The sequence below is a fragment of the Parasteatoda tepidariorum genome, chromosome 2 (genome assembly GCF_982258835.1).
Source record: "Parasteatoda tepidariorum strain Cologne lab strain chromosome 2, Ptep-v5.0, whole genome shotgun sequence".
NCBI lineage: Eukaryota > Metazoa > Arthropoda > Arachnida > Araneae > Theridiidae > Parasteatoda > Parasteatoda tepidariorum.
In genome coordinates this window covers 12,787,932-12,812,540 of record NC_141756.1, presented here as the reverse complement: position 1 = coordinate 12,812,540, position 24,609 = coordinate 12,787,932, and the positions used below count along the sequence as shown (strand labels likewise).

General features: G+C 27.1%; 1 protein-coding gene across 8 annotated transcripts in view; it reads left to right on the top strand.

The window, feature by feature from the left end:
• Window positions 1–24,609, top strand: part of Traf4 (TNF receptor associated factor 4) — a 226,097-nt gene that overhangs the window by 165,125 nt on the left and 36,363 nt on the right. The window contains exons 1-2 of one of the 8 annotated variants that reach the window (XM_043054014.3): window positions 21,330–21,643; window positions 22,611–22,779. The exons of 4 other annotated variants lie outside the window; for them this stretch is intronic. Coding sequence is in view for 2 of the 4 variants with exons in the window: in XM_016060060.5 (XP_015915546.1) it covers window positions 21,582–21,643 (62 nt within the window). In the remaining 2 variants the exon portion in view is untranslated. Of the gene's footprint in view, window positions 1–21,255; window positions 21,644–22,610; window positions 22,780–24,228; window positions 24,530–24,609 lie in introns of those variants that run through there. 3 more of the 8 variants (XM_016060060.5, XM_043053993.3, XM_087156879.1) reach the window with 3 other exon arrangements.

Here is a 24,609-nt window from a genome sequence, read left to right as displayed (position 1 = left end):
AATAAAATAGCGAATCTAAACCATATAAAACACTCTCGGGAATCAAACAATTTGTGGAAATGGCAACCCTGACCTCGTAAACGTCTTCAAAGCCATATCAAAAACTATCAAACCGGTCTCCTTTTGCCGTGAGAAAGTCTCAATACACTGCCTCCAGGTTGAATATCAATTGGTCTTTTTTTCATTTTAACTGTTATTTTCAACCCAGAGAACAAAGTTCTTAACCTCACTTTTTCTTTTCATTTCAGCACGCGATTCCATGAAATAAGATCTCTGTTGGCAGACGATTTTCAACCCTTTCATCATTTGTTCGAATACAACAACCAAAAAAAAACGGTCAATGAAATTGAAACTGAGACATAAGCCTTACATTCCTTTGTCAATTTTAAAAAGAAAAATAAAGTTCTAAATTTAATGCATAAAAATAAATTTCGACATTGATAATTATCTTACAATATAAAAAAGAATTATGTGTTATACATGTAAATCGTAAATGTTTTAATATAAATTCATTAAAACAGTTATTTCATTTTAATTGTTATTTTCAACCTAGAGGAGAAACTTTTTCTTTTCATTCAATATAAGTTATTCTAAGAAATAAAACCTGAGTTGGCAGACGATTTTGAGCTCTTTCATTTAAAAGAATAAAAAAAAGATAAGTAAAATTGAAACTGAGAAATTTATGTATTGAGCAATCATTCATGTTTTTTTAAATTTTTTTTTACCTATTTTAAATATAATAGAGTTTATAAATAATATAGTTTTTAATTTAATTTAGAATTATCGAATTTAAAAAAATTTCTTGATAAATGTCTTATAATATAATTAAGAACTATGTGATGCAAATAAAGTTTGTCTAAATTAACCCCTTATTTCCGAAGCGTCACGAAAAAACATCTACATGCAAACTCCGGATAGGTGTTGTTTCGTGACTCTCCAGGTATATAAGGTGGGGAAGGTAGCTTCGCGGTTGTTGGGGTTCATTGGGGGAGGGGAGAAAATAGGATTGTCAGTTAACATCAATTAGTTCCCTCCCTATGCATTGTTGAAAAGTTTTCTCGTAAGGTTGCTATTCTTAACTTTAAAAATTGCAGGCATGGCTCTTAGAGAAAGCGCCAAACACCAAATTTTATCTTCTAATGCAAACTTCACAAAAAAGACACTGTTTTAAATCAACAAATGGACGTATCCTGTGCTATAACGAAATGCTTCACAGCCCTTTTTTATAAAAAATAAATAGATAAATAAATGTTTTTCAGAATTGATGTTAAAGTATTTACAATTATTTAATCAATAAGAATTTATAATTGTGTCAAATTACAATTAAAACTAAAACATAGCGTTTTTTTATTCTTCGCGGGAATTCCTAAGAGCTGCTATACTTTAATAATTCTTTTCTCTTAGCCACAAGAGTTTGTCATAGAGCAACCGTTAAGCAAACTTCGAATAATTATGGAACATATATTAATTTCTTCGGTTTAATAATTTTTCTTTGCATTAACACTATAAACTTCAAAACGAAATTATAATTTTTTTCATATCACATTATGAAATTTTATTTTTGAAGCAAAAAAAAAAAAGAAGAACCATGTTCATTTGTGGCAATTTGACTTGTTAAAATCGTGCTAAATATAAGTATATATGAATTTAAAATTTTTTCTTTTAACTGAAACGTAAAATAAACTGTTGCCATATTGGATTTCCATGTCGAGTTTACTGCCAAAATAGCCTAAACTGACGAAACTGTACTTCACTCTAACCACATTAAATATTCGCTATTCATAGGAATGAGAAAGTTGTTTAATTAATTCTGTCAAACATTGATTAACATTTCTTTTACACTTGTTAAAATACATCCGTGGTTAAAAAAAAAATGAATAAATAAAAGAAAGAAGGAAAAAAAACACTTTTGTAATAGAAAAAAAAAGCGTTTGTTATTAGGGCATACAGAAATTTGTTTGATATTTCAACTTAATTACCTAATACAATTCTTATTCTCAAGTCTTTGGAGGTTATGATGCTTGAGCAATTACCTTATACTTAATTTTTCTTATTAAAAAGTGGAATAAAATTTCAATTACATAGTTTCTCGCGGAATTTTTTTTCAAAACAATATATCTAGTACACAGAGGAAATGTAGTGTTTTATACGTACATATACGAATTAATGTGCTTTTGAGCAGGTACACAAGGAAACCTCAGGAGTACTTACATAAAACTTTCGAATGATAAAGATCAATGCTTTATTGTTAAATAATAATACGCCGCATAAATCGATAAAGGAAAAAAAAAAGGTTTGAAATTGAAAAAGGACTGATTTCTTGTTTTAGTTACTTTTTTAAATTTAAAAATGTATAACAACATTAAAACTTATATTTTTCATTATGATATGCGTCGTTATGTTACTCTATATTGATCGCGAATAAAGAAACTTAGACATTATCTTTTAATATTTTATGGTGCATAAAAATATTGAAAATACAATACATTAATGACTACAAATTTATTTCAATGTAAGAAAAGATACGAATTTATTCTAAGGAATTTTCAGTATTTCTACTTTTTTCAATATCTTTTTCGTTTATTTTTGTTCAGAAAATGTTTAGAAATAGACGACCTAACAAATTTTCGAAAATGTTTGAAAGCCTTTCATTTGTCATACAAAAATCAAGTTTTTATCGATCAAAATACTACTTTTATTTCTCATTGATTCTCAACCTCATTGATATCAAACTGTTTTAATGTTATTCAAAATGCTAATGATTAGTGTTAATATTTTACAAACTTTAAATAATAAATATTTTCTTTTTTTTTCTTTTTCTTAATTATGCGTAATAATTTTTTTCTTCATAAAAATCATTCAGTGTTTTATTTCAAATTTATATTACTGTGGTAGTACTCCCTTAGGAATATTTCTTTCTTTTTTTTTTCGCGGCAAGGGAAAGACTAATGTTTGTAAGTATTCTGAGTAATGATTTGCACAATACGGTTGTCCACTATTTGCTTTACATAGAAAAATTTCACAAAGCTTTTTGACTCCTCTTCACCACAGGGCATCTAAACTATCCTACTAACCCACAGTTACCAGAGGCAGAAATTCTTTCAATACTTGTCTATTCCTTCTTCATTGTTACTTGTGGAATTACAATAGCTGCGGAAGGGCATTGTAAGGTATTGCACACAGTAAACGTCACCAAAGAAAAATACACAAAATTCAACCACTTCATTTTCTGTTTGTTTTTTTTTTAAATTCAAGAAAAAATTATACTATTTTTTTTTTTCTGGGAGAGAGAGATTAGCGATCATCGTAAAAAATAAGGAAAAAACACGGAACACCTTAAGAAAAAGATATAGATAAAACTGATATTGGAGAAAAAAAAGTTAGAGAAATTCATATTCAAACACTGTCAAACCAAAAGGTCGTGCAATTTTCATCAGATTTATAAATATAATATTAACTAAGTACTCTTGGTTTTTCTATGGTGATAAAATTAAAGATATCTAGCCTTTTTTCTATTACACTTTTTCTATTGTATTTAATTAGTTTCTTTTAGTAAATAATGTCTAATAATTCAACTGTTAGTCTCTCTCTCTTTAAACAATAACATGAGTTAATTAAATTTTAATTGTTTTAATTAGGGGAAAATAATATATACTTCAATTTATTAAGTGCAAATTTTTCATGCATTTTCAATTTCATATATACCTTCTCTGATCGACTACGTACCCTAGTTTATGGTGTTTCCCATAGATTTAAGAAAAAAACTAGAAATTTTTTTTATCCATACATAAAAAAAAATATAATTAAGTAAGTAAATAATTAAGCAGAGACATATATTGTTACTAATGCAAAGTAGAAACAGAAAATTATAAGAAATAAACTTCCTCTACTTAGTTATTTTTCTCTCTTCTTAAATTTTTTTTTTTCAAAATAAGAAATGTGATTTTTATTAGAAATAATGGAATTTAATGTCTAAAAACGATGTACTTAAAAATTAAAAGATTTTAAATATTGTGGGCAATTTTTTTTTTTTTTTTTTTTTTGCTGGCAGCAAATCTTAAAACAGATTTAACAATATTTAGAATATTTAATAAAGATTTTGAAAACAGAACTTCTAAGGAATTTAAAATACTTGTTCAAAAAAATCTAATTGCGCAGAAATTACAATTTAAAACTTTAAAGATTTCAATGATATAAGAAATTACATTGTATAGTTATATTTAAATTTTAAATCACTTCACAAAATCAACCATTAAATAAATGTAAGCATATTCATAAAATAAATTTATTTCAATGGTACCATTCAATTGAAATTAATTCAAAACAATTTATTCAAAATCTGATGATTAATATTGGTAGACATAAGAAAACTCTATCATATTTTATGTAATCAAATATTTTTTTTTTCTTAAAGAAAATTCTTAAAAAGAAAACAATAGTTGTTTTGCTATCTTTTCAGCTTTTTTTTCTCCTTTTTAAATTTTCTTTTTTTTTTCTAATAACGCAATTGGAAACAGTTACCTAAGTTTTTTGTTCTGTTTCGATTTTAGCAATTTTTATAAATTTCAAATTTTGTCAATAAATTAATCATTTGAATACAATTTGAAAAAGACTTTAGTTCTAGTCAGTCATAATTTTCCTTTTATTTTCTTTTGAATAACCTCTTTGTCTATGTATGCTTAAATTAAAAAATAAATAAAAATCAACTATTTCACAAGGGAGGAAACGAGGGGGACTAAGTCTAGTAATTTTCGTTATGAATGAATGTGGTCTGCCGTTTTTCTATGTGTTCTAATTTAGGAGAAAGTGCAATAATTTTTCTTCTTATATGAGGAATGGATAAAATTTCTAAAAAATCGTTTCTATTTCAAAAATATTTTGAAAGTTTGATTGTTCTAGACGACGTATAAAAGTATTTACTGTTAGCCTGGAAGAAAGAGCGGGGATAATTTTATGACACCATGCATTCTATAAGTTCGTATTCCTGAAAAACTAGGAAAGGAACCTTTTCATCCCTTTCTTATTCGTAGCTTCCTCTATCTATCTTATTCTGTCCTTATCTACCTTTTGTGAGTAATTAAAATGATATTTGGGCATTTTCCTTCATCACCAATAGACGTTTTATCATTTCCCTAAATATCTTCCAGTTTGTTCTACCAATTATTTTATTTTTTGGTGGTTGCTGAGTTTAGTGTATTATTTTTTGCTCCCAACTGAATTTTCTGGAATTTGTATACAATGTTCACGAAAAGTTTTGCCGCAATACTTACAAGAACTGAGCTATCTAATAAAAATCCACAATTTGTACCTAAGACGCTACCTATCTGTGAATGAAAATCAAAAACCTTGCTATGTCATTGATTAGAATCACTAACTACGCGTTCAAACATTAAACGATTTTCGCCTGGAATCAATCAAAGTATAAAATAAAAACTTCTAGAAGTTTTCTAGACTAACGATTTGTGCCTTATTTTTTTTCCGCCCCAAAACGTATGATTTCTGTCTGTAACTATTGTCTCCAATATAGCAAAATATAAAAAAAAATATTATTATATACAAACATGTCTGCATTAAAACAATCATATCGAGTATAATATAATAATTTATATTCAAATTATCAGTGAAGTAAATATTATGCTTTAAATTTTATTGCGAAAAAAAACAATGGTACACGTTTCAAATAATTTAGCAATAATTATTCAAAGTAAGTCTAAGACTAAAAAGTGATATATTTCTATAAAAAAATTGTAATTTTTTTTTGCAACGTATAAATGAATTTCATTTTGCGTTAATCAAATTTTGAATCGCACAATACTTTGGCTAGAGTTGAATAGAAAATATGGCTTAACTTGATGTTTCTTTGCGGTTGTAGCAAATTTAATCTTGCACTGATTTTTCTGACATTGCATGTATCTCTTCTTATTTTGTTTTAAGAAATTAGAAATGTTTTTACCTCATTAATTAAATTTCAAAAAAAAATTATTCAGTGTATTTATTTATTATTATTATTTTCTTTCAAGATTTAAGTTATTTTAATGCTATTAACCATGTAACATACTACTATTTCTATTTATTAAAATTATTCACATTAATATTGAAAAAAAGAACATAAATGAAACATTTTACTTTTAAAAAAACTCAAGTATCAACAGGTCTTATTTAAAATGTTAATATAACGGAATGGACATTATCACCTTCCCGCTCCAATGTGCTGTTTACTTTATTCATTTATTTAATTTTTTAAAAAACTGAGTGTAATAAAAAATACTTTTAAAATTTAGAAAAAGCCTTCCAAAATGTTAAAATTAATCAGATAGTATCTTTAATTGTATTAATTTCTTTATCGTTTATACTTTTTTTCTATAGAGAAAATTTAAAAACAACTGAATTACTTTAGTTCTGTTTTATATAAACTTTTGTTTTTGCAACAATAAACAATGCTTAGCACCTATGTGACTTATTAAAGCATTCTAACGTAAGAAATAAATAAGAAAAAGATAATTAAATAGATAAATTAATAACATTTGTAAAATTACGATAGCAATTATTTTTTTTAAAAATTATCTAGGGCGAAATGTTTCTAAAAATATACGAGCAAGAAGGATTCACATACAGTTTCCGTTTTATTTATTCATATTTTTTCGGAGAAGGAGGCCAGCACACCTTGATCGAAGAATATAGTGGTGTCAATCGCTATACAAAAGGGAAAGAATTCCCGATGTGTGTTGTGAATGATTGAGCCGGTTGGAAAGGGTACTGAGTTGAGGCGGGTCGACCTGAACTGCGCAAAATTTTCTACCCCCTTCAATCAGTGACATCAATTATCGAACTCTCCTCCTTACCAAAATTCGTCACGGGAGGGAAAAGAAAGTAGGAAATACATTTCAAAGGGACTAGTTTAAAAGGGTAGCTACAAAATTGGCTGTTTTTCGCCAAAAGATATTCTTTCTCAATATTCTCTCCTTCCTTTCTTTTTTAATTCTTCCGATTCTTCACGAAAGTATGATATTGATAGAATCTTATTTTCATAATTTAGAATCAAAGTTTTTTTTTTACAAGCACATATAATAAATAAATAAACATTATATTGAGAAATGTTAAATAAATCTGTTTAAATGGGGCAGAATTGGACAGATTTATATTAAGATCCTTCTTTATGTCAGAATAGCTGATAAGTTTTGGTTTAATTAGAAGACATATTAAAGATTATTTACTCTAAAATAAGTTTACGGTGAAAGTATTTTTAACAGTTTTTCATTGTAAAGCATAGATTTTAGAATGTATAAAAATGTGTAATTTTTAATGGACAAATACTAAGATTGAAATTATTAAAATGGTATCTTTGCCACATACGATATCATCATCTTATTAAAATGTAAAAATATTTCTAAAAAATTTTTTTTATTAATTTTTATTTATTTATTTTAATTGCTTATTTATTATTTTTTATAAGATTTCATCCTCGAATGAGTGAATTTTATTAATAAATGCAGAGAATTTTTGGTTTATAATAATTTGTTCTAAAAGCGAGATAAAACATATTAAAATAGTACAAAAATTGTTTAAAACGGTTCCAAATTTATCGTACTTGTCATGTTTGTGTGCCGTTTTGAAACTTAAATTATCATCTTCACTGTTATATAGAATATCTTTCGTTATGTTAGGAATATTGCATCTTAGTTCAGAATTTTTCGATTTTAAGATCAAAAGTTATTCAGAATAAAACGCTCTGTACATCTTTTTATTTTATAAATTTATTCCTGGGCTAAGATAATGGAATTTTTTAATGAAAAAAAAATTAAAAGACATTACAGAATAATAGCCATAATGCTGTTAACAAGTCAGTTCTACTCTTCCAAGGGCTAATAGAAAAATGCCTTAGAGGCGATTTAAAAATAGATTCTGTTTATGAAATTTGAAAATTATCATTATCCAAACCTAACACAATCATTGACTAACATTGATCACTTACATTAAGTTTTGCTTTAATGGTTTCGTTGGATTACAATGATTCTTCGTAACTTTTATTAGCGAACATTGAATGGAATTGAGACATGTGAGTTTAACGAAATTTAATTCAAAGAAAGTTTTTGGTATTTATTTATAACGCTTTCTTTCCTTTATTTTAAATTCTTAAAAATCAAATGAAATGTTTAATATTGAAATGAAAATTTAAATTTTATATATATATATATATATATATATATATATATATATATATATATATATATATATATATATATATATATATATATATATATATATATATATATATATATATATATATATATATATATATATATATATATATATATATATATATATATAAATTTAAATTGAGAAAAATATAATTTAAAATCAATGTGTATACGAGTAAAATGTATTTTAAGACAATTAACTAGATTAATAAAGAAGAAAATAAAATTATTTTCAGTCAAAAATTTAAGTGATATTAAATAAAATTATATTTAATGACAGTTAAGTATTTTTGATGAAAATTCTGATTCTGAAAACTAATGTGTAGTGCTTCGATAATTTTGAAAATGAATACTAAATAACATCCAAATAACATTTATTAAGGGAAAAAAAGAGAGATTAAAGAGATAACAAAAATATATACAAAATAAATACAGACATTTAATTTAATTAAACATTGATAGAAATGTTAGTATTTGAAAGATATTAGATTTATTTTTTAAAAATTTAATAAATGCATAAGGATTAATTTAAAGTTAACGGATAGGAACTGTCCTCACTTCATGCTATTTGACAGACTCACTCTTAATCAGCTCTAAAAATTTTCTAAGCATCGATAAGTACACTTATTGTATAGGGATTTCTTCTCCTTCTATAGCTCTACAGCCCTTTGCAAACCCTATTCTGTTCCATGCAGGCCTCTGTTTTGATTTTTCTCTCCACCTACGGATCTATTATTGTACAAATAATATTTTTTTGACTAATTATATTTTAAAATATAAGTACTTTCTAACTTTTGCAATGTTTTCTTTATTTCGAAAATGTTAGATCACATCGAATCAGTCTTTAAATTTACATAGCTAATGTTATGCTTTTTACGAGAACTTTACTAACCAGTTCTTCTTTTCCAGTGCCTTTTTAGTGCATTTCTCCTTCCTCTCTTGTGACTTTTTTATGTTAGTTTTGTGATTCATTTGTGTTAATCAGTATTCAAATTTGACAAGACTGTGCAACAAACAAGACTACTTCGATTAATCCATTTTCACTGACACACGTTACTTTTATACAACACCGGTGCATAGCCATGAGTTAAAAAGGTATCAACTGTTTTCAAAATTAGCAGCATATCGAATCAAGAAAACTTGAACGTTTTTTTAGTGACTTTACAAAAGTTTCATTTTGAGATAGCAAAAATCCGTGCAAAGAATAAAAGATGTAAAGAGAAATATAGGAAATATTTGATTAAATTAAGTAAATAGCTTCTTACTGTTTTAGCGGTTACATGATTTTAAAAAAAAAAGTACCAAGAAAATTTAAGGTTCATAATATGTATTTTTGCTCCATTTTGCTACTTTATTTTGTAGAAAATTGAAAACAAGGGAGAGAGAGAAATTTTTATCTCTCTTATTATTTTTTTCTTTATGTGCATTTGTGAATTTTGGCCACAAAACATATTATTGCCTCACACTAAACTCATGGACACGAATTTTTCTATAGTCAGAGTACAAATTTACTTTGAGAATAATGACTAAATATTTAAAAATGCTATTTCTTTAAAGTTATTATTATTAATATTATTTATTTATTTATTATTATTTTTATTTTTTTTTTTTGAAACTTGTATAATATTTTTAAATTGTATATTGTAATTTATATTAAAATCTAATTTGTGACTACGTAAAAAGTTAACAAAAACGTTTGTTTCATTCCAATACAGTTTCTACCATTTCAAAACTAAATGGTAGAAAACATATAATTTATATTTGGATATAAAATATGCATTTTGCGCATTCATTCAATTCTTGAATTTGTTCTAAAGAATTAAAGTTTAGCTTTCCTAAAAGCGAATTTATAATATTTTGTAATCACAAAATCAATTCTTGTATATTATTTAAAGTTAGAAGTAATTTCTATCTGAGTTCATGTTTCCAAAGTGAATCGTCAGATGAATTCATCAAAATTTTAAAGCAAACATCGCATCATAAGTTCGTACAGTTTTGTATTTTAGTATTAAAAGCCTTTTTTTATTTTTGTGCTTTTCATTTCTCAAAATTTTGCTTATTTTACTTAATCTTTTTTTTTCTAAAAGAACTTGTAATAATTTTCTTCTTTTTTTTTCTTTAACATATCTTTAAGTTAAACGATGTTTATTTAAAAAACAGGACTATTACATTTCATGATTTATCTATCCTTCCTTTCATTTTACACTTAAGCTTATCTGTTGTATTTTAAATTAAATTCAACTAAAATTCACAATTAAAATTTTTACCCTTTTTCGTTACATTTTGGTAGGTACTTATTAAGACATTTTCTTCTTTAAAAATGGTTACAGTCAGAATTGCTGTAGACGGATTGCTATTGTAGCTGCTATTGATACATTCATGATTCATCATATTCATTATTTAAATAAATAATAATAACATTCTGGGAATAATAAAATGTAAAGTTAAGTGAAATATTTTTTATTTAATATCGCTTTAAATTAATATTTATTTTTTAAAACTTGCTTCTTTTAAATTTAATACTGTATGACTTACACAAAAATATTTTGCATAATTTATTGGCTTAAAATATTGAGAGTGATTTTATGAAAGTAAAGGCTTTATTTTGGCGTACTTACGCCTGTAAGTAAACTGAACTTCGCCAGTAAGTAAGGTTACAACAAGTATTCAAAATCCCCCCTGCGCTCCACTTCCCTGAAGTATTGTCCAGGTGTGTAAGTGTGGAAGAGGCCGAAGGTCATTATTCATATCATACTTTCCCCCTTTTGCGCAATTTATGTTCGTTCGTTGAGGCGTGTAAGACGAATACCTGCTGCGTAATGAGAATATAATAATATACTATGCAAAACACTTCTTGACATAAGATAGCCACTTTTACTTTGGCCATTTTTGCTGAAAAGGATTGCAACCAGCAAGAAACATTTTCTTAGAAAAATAACAGTTGGGCTTCATTTAACCGTGAAGAACTAACCACATTCTTTAATTTATTGTTGAACGTTTACGCAAACAAATTCCGATTCGACGTCAAAAGTGGTTATTGGGAGAAAAAAAAGAATCTGTAACTAGACTTGTATTTTAAAACTTAGACTAAATAATATACTTTCAAACTACAAAAGAAAATTCTTTTATTTTTATTAAAAAATGAATTTAAGGAATTCTAACAACTTTGAAATTCTCCATTATCAAATATTAATGTCAACAAATTGCTTAATATTACACTTATACCGTTAAAAGTAAATTATGCCTGATAATTATATACAAATTAAGCTAAGATGATAGTATTCTATTTTTTTACAGATTTCTTTTCACTGAAAAAAAAAAGATACTAAACAGACTACACACAAATAAAATGTGATAACTTGTGGCCACCAGATGCGGGAATAGTTTTTGTTATAATTTAATTTAAAGTTAATGAAGCCGATGACACTATCCGAATGTTCTTGCCTACAAGATAGCGAGCACATTATGTAAAGGCTTAGTTCTTAAAGATGAAAACGCAGGTTTTGATATCATTCAGTTTTATTACTAATTTATTGAACAATATTAGATGTGCTCTGCAATAAAATGCTGCTCTAAATATTATCACTCAAAATTTAATAATTTTGAGTGATAATTCTATTTAATGAAAAGAAATAATATTTTTGTCTTAAGAGGTCCACTTAGAATATGCATATTATTTCATATAACTATTGATTTCTATGAAAACTTCAATACACAGGTGATTCCTCAGAATGAAAATAAATATTTTTCAAAATATTGTTGTCAGAAAGGAAAAGATAATTTGGAATATATGGCCTTCATAGATCAGTAAAGAGAAAGATTGAAACTTATACCTTTAACTATTATGCCTTTCTATTACTCTCTCTGAATCTAATTATGGGGATCAAAAAGTATTACTCAAATAGTATAAAATTTGTTTACACTAAGACAATTTGGTTGAAAATAAGTGAAAAATATTATATTTAGCATTTTAATAATTTATGGTTATGAAATAGAGCATGAAACACCCGTATCTTTTTCTGAGTTAGATAAAATCTTCCAAACACAGATCACTTCCAAACATTATATATATTTTTTTTTAAAGTTTGCCTTTATTTTCACACACAGTTATTTTGATCTAAAAGAAACAATTTTCTTTAATTTTCAATTTCTTTAATTTTGAAAATCAATTTCGGATAACTTTTTTACATGTATGAAAATAAAATTTTTGTTCAAATTATTATATTCATATTTCATATTTTAGTATAAATATAATTCTGATAATCTAACAGAGTTTTTTAGAAACTATCATACTGTTTTTTACAATTAAAAAATACTGAAATAAGTTATAGATGGTAATTTGAGTGCAAGAAAAATTATATATAAAAGGAACACCGGTGTCTCATCTTCGTCAAACGGTTAAAAAATAAAATCTAGTATTTTTTAGGGACTGTTCAACTGATCATTTCGAGCCATGGGTATTCTCATTTATAAAACTAAGATAGCTAAATCGTTCAGATTCTGCAAAATATTAATCTTTAAACTTTAAGATTGAGCAAAATTTTATAATTTAATCTTGAAGATTCTGAAAAATTTAATGCAATATACTATTAAAAAACTATTTAATAAAAATCTCCATTTAATAAAAAATAATAGATTATTCAAATTATTTTTAAGTTAAATAAAATTTGAGTAAAGAAGTCTCGAGATTCGATGTCGGAAGTGGTAAAACAGAGAAATTTGTGAGGTATGGTATACATATTATTTAAAGCTAAATTAATTATTCAGGAATTATTTGAAATAATGCAATGTAATAAAAAATTTATTGAAGAGCAATTTTTTATCTAAACTTTTTACATTTCATGATTTTGTGAAAAAAATCGAGTAAAAAAAAAAAAAACAATAGAAAAGATGTAAAAAGAAAACAAAAAAAGAAGGAAGGAAACTTTTACAATTCTAGTTATTCGTCGCCAAAAAAGTGCTGAACTAACGTTTTGGTAAATGGGGTGTTTTAAACTTATCCAACAATTTGTTGCTGCATGCATTTTTTCCCCACTAGACCGAGTTTCAATGAAGAGAAAGGAGAATCATTTACACCCCTTTTACTTATCTCAATGGGTGGGAACCGTGGTCGAGTTCAAGTGAAAAACCTTCCTTCTGAAAACTGCCGTAACAGGGGAACTCAAAATCTCAGACCCTACCGGAATGAAAGAGTTAAGAACTCCCCTAGCCATTAATCTGGACCCGTGGCGGTGACTGTGGTAACGATTTCAACTGTTGTGTGGGGTCATTGTTTAGGACAGGTTTCGGCTCGGGTCAGTGAGAAAAAAGGAATATTTTTCTTCGGTCTACTGTACTAGCCCTAGCCCTAGAGTGAAGAGAAGTTACCTTCCCTGATATACGCTATTCATGTTTCCATAGCAGCAGACGGCCTCAGACTTTGTGGCCGGGGGGGGGGGAGTTCTCACCTTAGACAAACTGTAAGAATGTTCTAAACAATTATTCAAGTATAAATTCATATAACAGTTACAATTTCATCTTAATTGTTATTTTCAATCCAGAGAATAAAGACTATAACTTACTATTTCTTTTCATTTAACACACAATTCAACGAAATACGATCTCCGTTGCGAGACAATTTTAAACCCAGCTATTTGAAGAAAAAAAATTCAAATAAAAAAATAACTAAAAAATAAATAAAAAACATATCGATAAATTTAAACTGTGAAATGAACATATAAAGCATCTGATCATATTTCTTTCAACAATACAAAAAAAGAAAATAATGAAGTTAAATACTAATGTATGTTACTAGCAATGTATGAAATTCTGGAATTGTATACAATATTTAGGCATTGTTGACAATTCCTGTTTTTGAAAGACAAAGTTTGAAATATGAGATTTATTTTATTCTTTGTCTGTGCATTATATACAATTGCTACTTCACTGTTTAGATTAAGTATGATTCCATAGTTAGGGGGATGTAAATCACGGAGAGAAAAACAATGCATTATTTTTTCTTCGCTTTGTTTTTCGTTCTAAAGAATGTTACTAAATTGATAACAAAAGAAATATGACATTCTCTTTATTCAATAGATCAAATTTTTTATGAAATAAAAATTTTATATTTACAAACTTATTTGGTTATTACAAATTTGGTTATCCAAATAGAAAAATCGGCGTAGAGAATACCGGGCAACTCATTCACAATCCAGCGACCTTTGACGACCAGTTCTCTTTGTTGAAGATTTTTCGATTGGTTGCAATTATAATGAAAAACGTTTAAAATTTGTTACTTGAACTAAAAACTAAAAGTCAAGAATGAACTTTTTTTTTATTATTTAAAAAAATGACAAACAAAAGAGCTGGTTGTTAAATGCGTTTGGGTTGTAAAATCACTGTCAGGCAATTTTTATAAAACTTAAATATCAGTGTAGGGAGTATAGGGTAATGACTCGCACATCTTTGCGGATACATCATCCGTATTATTCTAGTTATTATTAAAAATACATAACAATTACTAAACATTTAAGCCTTTCTTATTAAAGAAAACAAACTGAAATAGAAACCTACTTGTTGCACCAAGAAGTTGTTTTCAACTAGTACTAATAAATCGTAATCATACTAATTAAAATTACGAAATGATAATTTTTCATACTTTGCCGGTTTGTTATTTGACACTGTATACAATATCTAGACAGTGCTTAAGATCGAAAGATAACTGACGTCATATTTAAGCTAAAATTTGTAGTCTAAAGCAACTATTCGACGAGCCAAGACATTTAAAAAGATTTACACTTCGATCGTTGATTAGTGAAAAATAATATTAAATATTAACTATTCTTTATTGAACGTTTGCTTTTCATTTCAATACAAATGATGCCATCAGGTGTTGAGAAATAATATTAAAAGCTGCAAACGATTTATAACATCTGCAAGAGTGTTACGAGCGGTCTGCCACGGGTCAAGTTAGCATCTGTTCTTCTCAACATCTGTACCCAAATCGACGACAAACACATATAAAAAAAGGGGAATAGCGGTCATAAATTTCCGTTTCATCACTTAAACGTTTTCAAATTTTGATTTTCCTCTTATTGGACGTAATAAATTTTTATCGAATGAATATTTAGTTCCTCAAATTACAGCTGCTTTAAAATGTGAGACAATGGTAAATTGTTTCATAAAAGTTTATTATAACAAAATAAATTTAAATGGTCAAGATTAAAAAAAAAAATAAAAAAAATTATGTCAATATTTTTTTTCTTTGAATGAAACATTGCTTCCTCTTTCCTTTTCGTTATTTAAAACAAGTTAATAGTAAAAAAAAAAAAAAAAAATTACATTTTTTTCTGTGTATATATGTGTATTTTGTGTACTTACAGAATTTATTAAAATAATAACAATGATAATGGGATGTGGAATAATAAACATAAGAATTATTTATAGCAGTATTACTTTAAATATTCGTTGAAGTAGTATTAATATTCCATCCAATTACATTTTGATCGGGTAGTTTGAATTATTAAAGTTTTATAAATATTTAAATGATAATTATAAAAGTTTAAAATGTACTGTCGTTATTATCATTAATTATTTCAACTTGTCACATTTATGTTTTTAGTTTACGACTTCTATAATATGATTATTTTTATTTTATTTTTCTTTACTTTTTGTTTAGATTTTTTATGACATATACTGTTATATTTTTTGTGACCTATACATATAATGCGGCACATATACTGTTAAACTTACAGTGCAATTTTTTTGCTGAAATGTATGTTATCAGTTTCTTTTTTAGATATCTTTTGGAGTAGTTTAATTTTAACTCATGAAGTCAATTATATTTATTTAAAATTTGTTCGCATGAAATTATGATGTGTGTGTTTAGGGGGTGAAGCTAAGATATTGATTTTAAAAATGTAACTTTTCTAAACAATTTTGTTTCACCTATCTATTTTGAATACTTTTTAAGATAGTTGTAATTATTGATTTCATTTTAAGCTTTTACTTAGATAAATAAACGTGCAATTATTTTCACAAAAAAAAAAAGCGTGAAAGAACGATTAAAAAAAAAAAAGCAGAATATGGTAACCATAATGCAAAATTTTCATCATCCATTGTCCTTGAAAAGCTCTTTGAGCTCATTCACTATGAAAAATAAATTTTGCGCGTTTTGAACAGCCTTGAGCAGGTTGTTTCGTGTTTTTCTTTGTTTAAGTTTTCCTATAAGAAATTCCATAAAAGAAACGTAATTGAAGTTTAATTAGGTATACTTTCAACAACTCAATAATTGCTAAATGAATAGTGATTTTACTTTTATTTTCTATCTATGCTAAAAGGTACGCAATATTTTCAATGCAAAAATAAGTTTTTTTTTTTTTTTTTTTTTTTCAAAACCTTTTTTTGTGGAATAATAACCGTAACAAAACTGAATAAAAGGGAAAATCAGAAACTCACACGTCACAGCCGGGCGAACTCATGTATACATCCATTTATTCATCCACAGATTGAAATTTTGACTTTCATTGGAGAAGGATCAATTTATAATTCAATACCACCAGAGATATGATTTGTCATGGGAAGATGAAGGACTTCGTGACTCGACAGATTTAACGTGCACTAGTCACCATTTACGACTTCTTTGTCTTACGTCTTTTGCAGGCGGAGATCGAACTCACGTCCTCTTAGACATGGGTCCAACGCCCTACCAACCTGGCTATCTCGGTCACGATATTATTGTTCAATACGAAACAAGATTCCTACCAGTGTACAGCGAAAAAATGTTCCAATTATTATTATAAAAATACAATACACGAGGGTACAATGACGGGCTGAAAACGGTTCTTTTGCAGTAAAATCATGGATTATGAAGTATTTGTCATGGATCGATGGATCAATACTCTATACACCACTGGTAAAATATCAGACACGCAATTATGTTCCATTATTGCATTCTTATTTTTGGCAACAATGTGTTAATTTAAAAATCAATAAACGCAGTGATTCATTACAGTTAGGCTTATCACGAAAATCCAATTCATGCACGTTTACTTTACCTTTTAGCTAAAATATATATGTTTGATCCTTTAAATTAGTTATTCTGTTGACAAAGTGAGAAATTGGTGACTTATAACAAAAAAAAAAACTTCAACCGTAACGCTTGAACAACTGCTGTATCGTCTAATTAAAGTTAATTAAACGCATAGCATCTGATATCCGGGATATGTGTGTTACATCGGAAAATTAATTGTCAGTGACGCAATCGTGATATTTATTTCCCCCTTTTTTTTAATCCTCGTCATCCTCACTAATGAATAAGAACACAATCCTCTTTTCTGCTCCGATAAAGAATAACTTTTGTTTTTCTTTTCACTTCAGTTCTTTTATTTTTATGACGTTCTTTCTCTCTTTTTTTTATATAAGTTGGTTGATTCAGTATCGTCTGCTTTGCACTTTTTGAGGGAAAGAAGATGTCGCTTTCGCATTCTATTTCCTAATTTTTCGAAATTAATTGCTTCATTATTAATAAGAAATCGAATATTAGAATTGTAAATAAAAAATAAATTGGAAGTTTAAAGCGAATTTCTGTACTGGTTGACTTCAATTAAATTTCAAGACTCTTACTTCACTGTTAGATTACAGGTATTGTAAATCTTACGTCAATTGCTCACAGTAAAATTATTCTTTTTTTTTTTTTTTTTTTGAATTGGTTAATTCATTATCATTTGTTTACTACTTTTTGAGTGAAAGAAAATGTTGTCGTATTCTATCGGTTGCTAATTTAATGAAATTAATTACTTCTTTATGACAAAGTAGTTGTTTATTAGTTTTGGAAATATTATGTCAAGTAAGCTCAAGCAAAATCAACTAAGATGGCATGTGACTCACGTTAGAGTCATACATCCGAATTAGCTTTTCGAAGGCTTTCATGGAACCGCGTATTGATTATATTTAAAGTTATGCTTGTATGATGCCCGTTACCAAGCTATAAGTAAAACTAACGTAAATTTAACTTATCAACAAATGATTTATTAAACACAAATTTTAGTCTATTTTATAACCGCTGGTGAACAGCTGACCCAATTTTTTGGGTTTACGGCTGCCAATGTTCAACTGCGTAGCCTTGTAATTTTGAACCCAATCCAGAAGACAAGGGAACTCCTAGATAAAGTATTGGGAGAAATTTTACCTTCTTGGAGAACTTGCGTTATATGGTAAGGAAAACCATGAAAACCTCCCACGGTTAGCCCGACGGCAAATGGACTCTAACCTATGATCCGCCCACCAAAGTGGATATTTTACGGCTGAGCCATGGTTGGGTGGTGATGCTTCCATAAACTTAAATAATGTAAACTCATCGCCATCGGTTATTTATACATAAAAAGACATGCACTGACAGACTAACGGATTCATTAAGCTAGAAACATGAAATTTGGACAATGGATTCCTTTTATGACGTAGGCACCCACTAAGAAATTATGTTTTGATATTCTGCCCCTATGGAGTTAAATAAAGGTTGAAAGGTTGTTTCAAAATCTATCGATTTTTAAACAAGCATAATGAAAATTCATGTTTAGTTTTTTGACCAGAAAGAAAGAAATATGTGTTTCAACGTTTTTAGAAAATCAACCACCTAGGGGGAAAATGAGAGAGATGAAATTTGCTTGAAAATCCGCTGATTTTGCTGCTTTTGTTTAACTTCATAATCTATAGAATTCGCTAATACTTTCGTAACTTTGCCTAAATTTTGGCAACCCTATAGATCAAACATACATACATACCTAAAACATTTTCTCGCAATAAGCACTCTAAAAAAATTAATTAAATAAAGTTTTTTATTCCATTTATTATTTTTTATCCTATTGAAAAATCACTTAAAAAAAAAAACTTTCTATTAATAAAATATGACATTTCTAGTGAAAAAAAATTCAATACATAGAGACCTTAGACAATATCGGGAACATCTTTTGAAAATAGTTAAAATAAAGAAAAGTACTTCCTCGCGGACAAGGTCGCAGGCATCAGCAAGTCATAAATAATTATATTAGTAATGAAAAAAAAAATATTATCCTAAAGGGCAAAATTAATAAGGAAAATTTCTTGATTGCTGTAAATTTTAAATATGAGTAGGTTGCGACCAATTCCACCATTTTCGCTGCTGAATAATACTGAATATAGTTCATCGTAATTTTGATTTAAAAAAATTGGATCCTTTTTTTTTTTAATATTTATTTTATTGCGTCGCTCGTGTCATTCAATTTCGTGGCAGAAATGCGTAGTTTAATACCGATTTATTAATTGTTAACTTTTTTTTAACCATATATGAAATGCGGGTATTCAGCTGGCCTATTAAAAAAGGCACTTTTGTGATAGTACTAATTTGTAAGTTGTACAAAAGCTAATTTTAATATATTCAAGTAAGCAGTGAGCAATAAGTTTCGCTGTTCGTTAAATTTAAACTAAAGACTTCAGACTAAAAAGACATCAATACATCTGGTATTTTTAGGGGAGAAATGTTTTTATTCTTAACATAATAAAAGAAAATTAATTAATTTGGTGCATAGAGTTTAGATACCATTTTTGCAAAGCACAAATTACGTCATCATTGAAGAACACAAAATAATATATCTGTATTTATGCTTTGTTGTAAACAATTTTAATTTTATGAACTATTTATGAGATTTATTTTTCGAAATGTAAGCAACTAACGAGCTAATGACGAAATCGATAGAACAGTAAGCAATCGATTTTGATTACGTTCGAAAAACCAAAAAAAATATATAAACTATTCATTTGCAAACGACCTTAATTACTGGACGAAGTGATCTTAAAATAAATGTGAAACCGATACTGCCTGTTACTGTTGAGCTGACATTTCGTTATCAAACGATTGTGATAAATTTGTCAAAAATAATAATAACAATAACAAATTAAATGCACTTTTTTTTATTTTTAGTTCATTAATGCGCAATTTTATCTTTAGAAAAAGATACGCATTAAGCAAGAATATAGCAACAATAATTTAAAAGTCATTACGAGGAAATACTTTAAAGAAAATGTAATCAAGAACTCTTAGCAAAGCTGTTGAACGTTGGAAAGATATTAAAAAAAATATGATAAACTGACAAGGAATCAAATTTTTGGCCCTTCAATTATTACGTAAGCATCGAAAGAAGGAGAGGTTTTGTGATTTGTTTATTTATTGCTGACAAGGAGGGTAGGAGAAATGTGAGCAATGCTTACGTAAGTGCCTAAATAAAATCTAGTTATTTTCATTATTTAAGCAGAAAAAAAAGAAAGAAAAAAGTATGTAGCAAAAGGCTTAGCATTAGAAAAAATCACACTGGTAAACATTTGAAATAAAAATGGAATTTGGGGTTTGAAAAATGCCTTTAAGTAGTTTTAAAACTTTATGAAATGTATTAAAACGTTAATTTTTCTTTATAATAAGTATTTTTTTAATTCAGTCCTAAAATTAGATTAATATAGTATTAGTGAAAGTTAAAGCAAAGAACTAAGGGAGATGTTGGGATTTACTTACGTAAGCAGGAGAGCGGGTTTGTTGTTGGCTTGTTTTTAGAAGAGGGAACACTTTCTTCGTTTTTGACTCATAATAATTATTGTAGAATGTCTTATTTTGTTCTTTTTTTCTTCATATGAGTGAATTTGTAAACATTCATTAAAGATCTTTGGAATTTTTTTATATTTATCTATTTTTCATTCTTTTAATAACGACTAACAATAAGTGTTATTTATATTCAGGATTATTATTATAAAAAAGAACTTTTGTTATTTAATTATTCTTAACTTTAAACTTTTATTGAAAACAATTTACTAATTATCTCCGTGGTCTTAACTTGATACTGAAACGATTTAAAATTCCAATTAGACAAAGAAAATAATCATAACCGTGATTAGATAACCAGTTTATTTGTTCCATTGTTATTTATATTTAAATCACATACGAACTTCATGACAGTGCTTTCACACAGTTAAACTATTATTTTATTTAAAAAAAAAAAAAAATCGTGCGTCTACGATAATCAAAAGGAAACTGAAAACGATAGGTAACTGGGAGGAAAAAGAATCAGCTGATATCAGACGACTCCCAAAACATCACGAATGAGGTAGGGGAAGGGGGGAGCAACACTGAAGAGGAAAGGATACCCACCTGTTGTTCAGGTTTTTACTACGCAAGCATTCATTCATGATTTTTTCCTCAGTTTGCTCTTACCCTTCAGAAGGATAGTTTCGCTTCGTTCCAAGCAAGTTTGTACATGTTGTCGCCAGAGTTGAACTCGACCCGTTTACTGGCGGATTCTTGTGGCAGTTGTTTATTCTACCTGTAGCGCCTATCGTTTGCGGTTTGTGTTTCACATTAGTTTTAGATTTCATCAGACGATTATGATTAGCTGTTTTGTAGGAAACGAAAAGCGCCGTTCAAAGAAAGGTTCGATTTGTTCTAGGTTAGTTTGTTTTACTTATCTATTTTTAGTGTTTAACTTTGCATTTAAAATCCAAACTATATATCCGATAACACACAGTGAAATCTGAGCAATTGTTATTATTTATTTAGATATATAATTTTTTCATTTGTTTAAATATTATAATTACAAATATTTTTAGTTGTTTATTAACAAAATTTTATTTGTTTCATAAACCAAATAATGTAATTTTTTTGATTTTTTTAATATTACTTATCAGGATGATGCGGTGATTGCTTACTTATTGTAGCTATTTTTAACAAGCACTTAGCATTCAAGTTATATTACTTTAAAATTATTACTTTTTGTGCTCATTTTTTGAAAAATCTCCATATTTCAAATGTTCACTTCAGCCAATTAATAAATAATTTGAAAAAAGTTTCGCCATTTAAATTATTATTATTAATATATTTGTTTAATTAAATATTTTATTTCACGCCACTGTATGATTTTTTATAATTAATTTAATTTTTTATAATTTTATCCTTTATTTTTTTTACTGCAATTAGAGCTAATTATTTATAATTAAAATTTATTAACTTTTAAAATATCAACGAATAATAAATAAAACCTTAACTGTTTTAAAATCCATTACAAAGTAAACTGTCACATTTTAGTAAGCCCATATAAATAATAAATATTTAATTATTAATTAAATATTTATTTTTAATTTATCTACTTTCTTCATTGCTTCAAAATGTAAAATTGATTTTAAATTGTAGTTAAAAAAATTTGCTCAAAGATTTGATTATAGTTAATAAATATGATTGTTTCGTATTAAATACCAAGTTATTAATTAATCATATGTATAAAATTTATTAAATTCAGTATGCCAAATTGATTTACCTGAAAAATTATAAATATGTGGATCATGAACAAAAAAAATGTGGTTTTTATTTAACCGGTTAGATTTAGTTAACTGTATGATCATGCTTTAACTTGTTTTTAGATCCTATCGTTTTCACGATTGCTGATTGGCGGTGGCTGCCGCTAACAAAAGTTCTTTGTGTTACGGTTTTTCTCGTGGCTTCACTCTTAATGTTATTTGTAAATGATTAGCACTTGCGCATTAGCCTGCATTTATAGATTTTACATTGTATTGTATTTATTTAATACAGGTAATAATTTTATTGTTATATTTATCATATCAAATATAAATAAATTCATAGAAAAGAGATAAAAGAATGTCATTATTTATCAGCAAAATTCTTAGCTTATCTCAGTTTTTTTTTTATTAGTTTATTTTATCGATTTATTTATGCTATTTATACATTTATTTCTTTGTTTGTTTTTTGCTTGTCATTATTTCTTATACTTATCTTATAATTCTTATCATTTATTTTACTTATTTTACAAAATTAGAGTTATCACTACCCCTTCAAATTACTCTGATAGTGACTCTTCCTCACCTAGTTTTCTATGGAAAAACATTCTTAATTATACCTCACAGTTTTTAATTTTTTTTTTTAAAAATTCATTTCAATTCTTGATTTGATCTAATAATTTATGTGTTATATATGAGGCAATTAAAATATAATTTGTTAGGATGTGGTATGTTACCCTATTCAAAAATAATAGATAAAAACAATTAATTAATTTTTTTAAAGAATTTAATTAATCAGGAAGGAGTTAGTTACTTGTTGCATATGAACATCTACCATGTCCCAATGCTGCCAAATTTTCCAAAGAATGGGAATTTTTATTATTTTTTTCACCCTTTCTCCATTCACAAGGAAAACCTTGAGAATTCTTAGCAGCATTGCGTCGCCTAAAAAATTTCCGACTGACGCCTAAAACAGTTTTTTATCTCACCTGAAAAATTTTAGGACTTAGTGAAAAACATTTTATATGTGGCACAACGTTAACTTTCTGAGTTTAAAGACGAGCTGTGATAAAAACGTGTAAATAAAAAGTATGGATTTATTCTACAAAGTTTCTGTAAAAGAGATGGAATAATACATATTTTCTGTTCTTAATGAGGGAGCAGCGTTAGCCCACCAAATAGGGCGCCCCTGAAAGAGTGGCTAACAAATATGCCCATCTGATACCTGATGATGAGTTTCAATAGATTGAAAATTGGGGGAAAAATATTCTGAGAAGCATTTTTGATATTTAAGAATTGTTATTCGTTATATATTGTTGATTGCAATTATTATATTTCTTTTATTAAATTATTTGTATATTTTTAATTACCGACATTTTGAAAATAATTAAATCTTCTGTGTAAAATCTCCACTTATACCATATTTTATTATCCACATATTTCTTCATATTTATAACCAACATATTTCCTTTTTTATGTTTATAAACCCGTTTAAAAAAAATTTAGAATTAGCGGTTTTCTTTTATTTGGGATAAAAAAAGTCACCCATTTGAGATTCTTATCACACTATTTGCATTTCTCTTATCTTGGTATAAATTTTTATCTTTTTCCTACAAATTGAAGTGGCATCACAGCTGCTGGACAAATATAAAGCATTCTACCCCCACCCCCACTGCTGCCACTGATTGTTGTAAGGTGACCTTTGAAACTGGTTTTATTTTCCACTTGGACCCTTTATGGTTTACTTTTTGATAAGCCATTTATATTCACTTTAAGTTGTTTATTTTCACCCGCTACAAAATGACAATCTCTGCCCTCTCTTTTCATATCGCTTTCAGGGAAGTCCTTGACTTTTAACTCAGTTGGGAGTTCAGAGAGTTGGAAAATGAAAGTCTATTTCTTTTTAACTTTGTGCTGTTTTCGTGATTTGTAAAAGCTGACGATCAGTTGTTTATTAATTTTCTCTATTAGATATTCTAAAAAATAAGGAAGATATCCATTTTCGTTTCCAAAAAAAGGGAAATTCCAGAAATTATAAGTGTTATGTAATCTATAATTTTTTTTTTATTTTATATATTTTTTAATATGAAGGTTGCTTTCTTTTTAACTTTGTGCTTGCTGTTTT